This window comes from Myotis davidii, unplaced genomic scaffold (genome assembly GCF_000327345.1).
Source record: "Myotis davidii unplaced genomic scaffold, ASM32734v1 scaffold53, whole genome shotgun sequence".
Taxonomy (NCBI): Eukaryota; Metazoa; Chordata; class Mammalia; order Chiroptera; family Vespertilionidae; genus Myotis; species Myotis davidii.
Window position 1 is genome coordinate 6071818 of NW_006286140.1, and position 6071 is coordinate 6077888.

General features: G+C 44.6%; 1 protein-coding gene and 1 long non-coding RNA gene across 9 annotated transcripts in view; one reads left to right on the forward strand and one right to left on the reverse strand.

Moving 5' to 3' along the window:
• LOC107182065 overlaps positions 1-6071 on the reverse strand; it is a 19204-nt gene that overhangs the window by 11071 nt on the left and 2062 nt on the right. The window lies entirely within an intron of this gene.
• DEK (DEK proto-oncogene) overlaps positions 7-6071 on the forward strand; it is a 35721-nt gene continuing 29656 nt past the window's right edge. For 7 of the 8 annotated variants that reach the window (XM_015559745.1, XM_015559744.1, XM_015559746.1 and 4 more), the window contains exons 1-3: positions 2537-2621; positions 3339-3440; positions 3682-3791. In XM_015559745.1, the coding sequence (XP_015415231.1) occupies positions 2552-2621; positions 3339-3440; positions 3682-3791 (282 nt within the window). In that variant the 5' untranslated portion in view covers positions 2537-2551. Of the gene's footprint in view, positions 145-2536; positions 2622-3338; positions 3441-3681; positions 3792-6071 lie in introns of those variants that run through there. The other variant, XM_015559750.1, reaches the window with a different exon arrangement.

Genomic DNA, 6071 nt, shown 5'->3' on the forward strand with positions numbered 1-6071 from the left:
GCCCCGCGGCGGAGGGAGAGGGAACCCCCGACCCGCCCGCGTCGGAGAAGGAGCCTGAAATTCCCGGCCCGAAAGAGGAAAGTGAGGAAGAGGAGGAGGAGGACGAAGACGAGGAGGAGGACGAGGACGAGGAAGAAGAGAAAGGTGAGCGGTGGGTTCTCCAGGAAGCGGGTTTCTTGCTCTTTTGCGCGTGGAGGCAGTCACTCGGTTGGCAAGAGTGTTCGGCAAGAATGCGAAATGCCTGCGGTTTTGTGCGGAGCAGCGGCAGGGAATTCGCTTGGCGAATCCCGGTGTTTCAAAGACATGGTCAGTGTTGTTAACGTCGCCGACTCCTCAGCATCCGAGGGCTTCCGTCGCGCGTCTGTCCTCTGACGGGAAGTTGGCAGGTTTCAGATCCGCTTTGAAAGCTCTCGGCCTTGGACGTTAATAAGGCGATGTCTCGTGTTAACCTTTTGCCTTTGGAGGTTATTGTCGAGTCTTTCAGGAGACGGCACGCCGAGCTGAAGGTTCGTCCTGGACATAGTGAACTTGTTGGCTGAGTTTCCGCGGAGGCCTCGGGGAGGTCCTTCGCGGGGCAGCACTGGTGACGGGAAAGCTGTTGCTCCGGAGAAAGTGGCCCCGGGCGAAAGCAGAGAGCTGTGAACGAAAGTAGACTAGGGGCCCGGTGCTGTCTGCCGTCTGCGTTTTGTGTCGAGGGAAAACACCGTTAACCCTGCGACGGGAGGCACGATCCAGGAGAACTTAGGGAGCTGAGGGAGGCGCTGCAGCCGCGCATCCCAAGCAGAGGAGGAGCGCGTCTTGGAAGCGCGCCCGGGAAATGCCCGGCCACCGAGGGATCAGTGTTGGAGATCTCGGCGTTCTCAGACGGGGTTAGCCCAGCCCCGGTGTAGTGGGCGGCTACCGCGCGGCCGCCCTGCGGAAGACAGGCAGGTGAAGTGTTTAAAAAGCAGGCTTAACTGCTCATTTCTGTTAAGCCACGACCAGTCAGTCCGCGTTCAGCATTTTATAAATACAGTTCGGGTTGAGATTACAGAGAATGGTCTGCCTTTTGTTTGTTTAGAAAAAAAAAATGTTATTTTGTTAACTACCCATAGTACCATAACAGAATTGGCTGTAATATGTACTGGTCCAAGATTTTTCCTCAGCACTTTTTTCTCCAATTTTGTTGTTTTTAGTGTATATATTATTGATTTCAGAGAGGAAGGGAAAGGGGGGGAGAGAGATTTGAAACATCAGTGATGAAAGAGAATCATTGATAGGCTGCCTCCTGCACGCCCCCAACTGGAGATGGAGCCCGCCACCGGGTATGTGCCCTTGTCCAGAATCAAACCCGGAACCCTTCAGTCCGCAGCCCAGTGCTCTGAGCCAAACCAGCTAGGGCTTGTTTTTAGTCTCTTTTAAAGACAGGGTTTGGGTGCCACAGAGATCGTGAATTTCAACATGAAATTTTTAAAATATATATTCCCAAGTAGTTCTTACTTATTATTCCTCATTTTGGGTGTTAATGGAACAACTAAAATTTCAGACGTTTTTATCCTACTTAGTCCTGAAAATTTAAGTATACTACTGAGGCATAAAAAAAGCAAGGCAATGAAGTTTGTACTAAATAAGGGATTAATTGACTTTTAGCGATAGTTTTCTTGGCAGGGTTTGGGAGGATGCCTAGTAAAAGATGACTCCTAGATTTCTGTCTTTGGCAGCTGGATGGATAATGTACCATTTTCTGAAAAATAGACTTCATTAAGGTGATTGAAGTTTGGAGATGATTATGACCTGTTTTGGGTACATTCAGTTAGGTGCTTATAGGACATGAAGTAGAGCTGTCCAGTGGCAGCCCTGTTGAAACTGGGGAAAAACTCTGGACTTGAGATAGACCAGGAAAATTATTAGCTTATACATGGCAAGTAACTCAAACCTAATGGTTTAAGTCACTAAAAGAAAGGAAGTGGGGTGATAACAGGGGTTGCTTTTTGAGTGCTTTTCTGTATACCATCTCCAGAATTTACCTGCTGGAATCCCTTTTTCTGATTCTTTCTGTGCAAATCCTTTTTATTTTTTAAAATCTTTATTGTTGAAAGAATTACATATGTCCCCTTTTCCCCCCATTGATCCCTTCTAGCCGCCCCCGCCCCCCCTTTTACCACACTATTGCCTGTGTCCATGGGTTATGCATACATGCATACAAGTTCTTGTTGATCTCTTCCCGCCACCCACCCCCAAATTTCCTCTGAGATTTGACAGTCATTCCATGCTTCTATGTGCAAAATCCTTACATCTCCAAATCTTAACTGTCCTTCAGAGCCAGTTCCAATGTTTTGATCCTCATTGGATTCCTAATCCAAAGATAATTACTCTTTCCTCAACTCTTAGAACTCTGTCTTTATTAAAAGTGTTCTGTCATCATCTACTTTTGAGTATGATATTTGTGTCTCATTATCTCTTCTCCCCCTTCCTCTCTCCCCCAAACATGATCTTCTAAAAGGTAGTATCAAAATCGTCTACTTAACCCTCGTAGCTAATGCAGCTTTGCACAAAATAAGCATTCAGTTCAATGATTGGAAGGATCTTCAGCGTTATAGTATGGGGTCCTCTTATTTATCCGACTTTATCTCAGTCAGTAGGTAAGTGGTTTTAGAAAAGCCGGCTTAGTGTTTTAAGTTTTAAAGTATATGTTCTATACATATACTTTCTTTTTTTTTAAAAAAAAAGGCAATCTGGACTAAACAGAATTTAACATTTTGGGATGATTTATGATCATAATTATGAACATCATTTATTAAACTACAAAGTAATGCCCTCCTACTTGATTGCAGTAAATGTAAACTTGTAGAATTTTACCCTATCCATAGTTGCCCCAGGCTGCTTTGTCTTAAGGTCCTTTGTTTTCTTTTCTGACCGCCAACTAAATTGTTGCTTTTCTGTATATCTTTTAAGTTCTTATAATCTTGTCTAAACTAGCTGTTTTCTGAGATATAGTAAACTGAATTTCAGTTAATAGAATTATGTCTAATTAAAGAATAGGCTAACTGAGGATGTTGGCAATTTTTCACAGTGACTGGACTTTGATAGCAATAATTGTAGTTGGATATAAATTTCCTTTCTGATTTTTTAAATATTGGATCCCCTGTGAGGTTGCCAGGTAAATATAATATTACTCAAAAAATTTGGTATTGCTATTAACTGATAAGTATTTTCATCTCTGTTAATGTTATATTCTCAAAAATCATGTTAAGGAGAAGAGTATGGTATTACGTTTCTGTGATTATTTCCTACATATTTATATAATAAAGTTAATACATTTAAACTTGTGATTTAAGAAGTATTAAATTAATTTCTAGAAAAGAGTCTCATCGTGGAAGGCAAGAGGGAAAAGAAAAAAGTAGAGAGGTTGACAATGCAAGTCTCTTCTTTACAAAGAGAGCCATTTACAATTGCACAAGGTAAGTTTATTCTGTGTTCTTTTATTTTATGATGAAAATGCCTAAATATACAAAAATAATGATTAGCAGTGCTTAGTTTTTAGTATTTACTAAGTAATATATTATTGGTATTATTTTATTTAGTTTGCCGTATTAAAACAAAAGTTATGTAAATTGTGTTATAAAAATAATTTTCATTAAGTTTGCAAGTGTATTAACACAATGGTATTTAACTTTAATTATTGTGGTATTTTTTTTCTAGGAAAGGGGCAGAAACTGTGTGAAATTGAAAGGATACATTTTTTTCTGAGTAAGAAGAAAACAGATGAACTTAGAAATCTACATAAACTACTTTATAACAGACCAGGCACAGTAAGACCTTTTTTATACCTTTAACCTAGTAGCATATTTATGTATTTCAAATACTTCACAATAAAGCAAATTTTAGTCCTAGAAAGGACTTTTAGCAATCAGCTAGTTCAATTTCAATACCATACAAGTGAACAAACTGAGACACATATTTTGTAAATGACTTATCACAGGATACATAGCTGGATATTAGCAATTAGGATTGCAATATCCAGGGCTCTTTCTAATGAACTTGTTTTTATGCCATTTTGAGATGTCAGATAGTGATGATTTTAATGTCTTTTTTAAATTGTATAAGAAATTTTTTTTAGTCATCCAGAATAACAGTATAATTGTGTATCATTTTGAGCAAATAGCTGATAAATTAGTTGGTAGTTGCCAGTTGATTTGTTAAAATCAGTGTTTCATTAACTGAGTTATTTTACTGTAGTCACCTCTTATCTGCATTGGGATACATTCCAAGACAGCGGTCGCCAACCTTTCAGACTTCACGGTCCGCCAGTGGTCCATGGACCATCGGTTGGCGACTTGTTCCAAGACCCCCAGTAATGCCCAAAAACAAGGATAGTATTGGGCCTATGCATATAAACCTATGATAAAGTTTAATTTCTAAATTACACAGAGTAAGAGATTAACCCTAAGCAATAATGAAATAGAACAATTATAACAATACCAGAGGCCCAGTGTATGAAATTCTTGCACGGGTAGGGTCCCTAGGCCTGGCCGGCGATAGGGGCCAATCGAGGCCTTCCTTTCCCCTGGCTGCCGGCTGGGCCTTCCTTCATTATGCGCCGCCCCCTGGTGGTCAGCACACATCATAGCAAGAGGTTGAACTCTCGGTCAGTCGAACACCCGAGGGAACAATTTGGATATCAGCCTTTTATTATATAGGATAGGATACTATAATAAAGGTTATGTGAATGTGGTCTCTCAAAATATCTTATAGTACTATACAATGTTCACCTTTTGACTTAAGGAAGCACTTTATGGCTTCTCTTTGGTATATCTGAATTGCCAGCATCACTCCTCTTGTGCTTTGGGGCCATCCTATCTAATAATAGACAAAGATGGTAATTAACTGTACCTCTGACATGCTTCCCATTGGCTAATCAGCGAGATATGCAAATTAACTGCCAACCAAGATGGCGAGAAGGTAAATAAATCCAAGAATTTAAATAAAAAAAAGAGAGAGAGAGGTTGGGAGGTTCAGTCACCTGCCAGCCTGAAAAATGGCCCTCAGCCCCTCACCCAGACTGGCCAGCACCCCAGTGGGGACCCCCACCCTGAAGCAACAAGATGGTGGCTAATTTGCATACTGAAGGCAGGCGGCAGTGGGCAAGGCTGTCCGTGGTCTGGGACCGGATCTGTGACCCTGCTGGGTGAGGGGCAGCGCAGGAGGCTGTCTGCTGTCTGGGACCCGGATCCGTGACCCTGCCGGCTGGGGGGGCAGTGCTTGAGGCTGTCCACAGGACCAAGACACGGATCTGTGACCCTGCCAGGTGGCGGGGGGGCAGTGCTTGAGGCTGTCCGTGGTCTGGGACCCGGATCCGTGACCCTTCCCAGCATGGCGGCATCTTGCACAGGGGCAGATCGGCCGGGGTTGGGCAGGGCAGGACACCTGGCTTCCACCCACCCCTAGTCACTGGGCAGGGGAGCAGTGCAGAGAGCCTCTGGACAGGGGAGGCAGGCTGGCCGAGGGCAGCCTGTACTCCCCACATGGCGGTGGTGACAGCTGTGAGTGCACCAGGCGGAGCTAAAGTAGTGCCTGCAGGCCATCACTGCCCAGGAGTTGCTGTGCAAGATCCGCCTCCTGGCCCAGAAGGTGCAGGATCGCAGGGACAGCCACCGTGGTGGGCCAGACTGACGTTCTCCTGGCCGCACCACGGGGGTTTGCAGATCTGCAAAGCCAGAGGCCTCCGGTGTGCACATCCCCCCCTGGCATGCGAACATACCCCAGCACACTGTCACCCTCCCGCGCCTGCAACAGTTGCAAACCAAGGCATGCACAAGTTCCCAACTCTCCACCGCACTTCCATAGACCCGGCATGCCTAACACCCCCACAGGATGTGCACACATCCCCTCTGATGTGCTCACATCCTTTGGAGAGTGTCTGGGTGTTCTGGGTGCTGAGGGTGGGCACCTGTGAGATGACAGTGAGAGGGCGGAGTGTTGATGTCCTGGTCCCATGGAGGCCACTGCAGCTACGAGATCACCTCTGGGTGGTTAATGCAGGTGCTGAGGCAGGAGCTGGTGCAGACAGACACACCTGGTGAGCAGAAAGG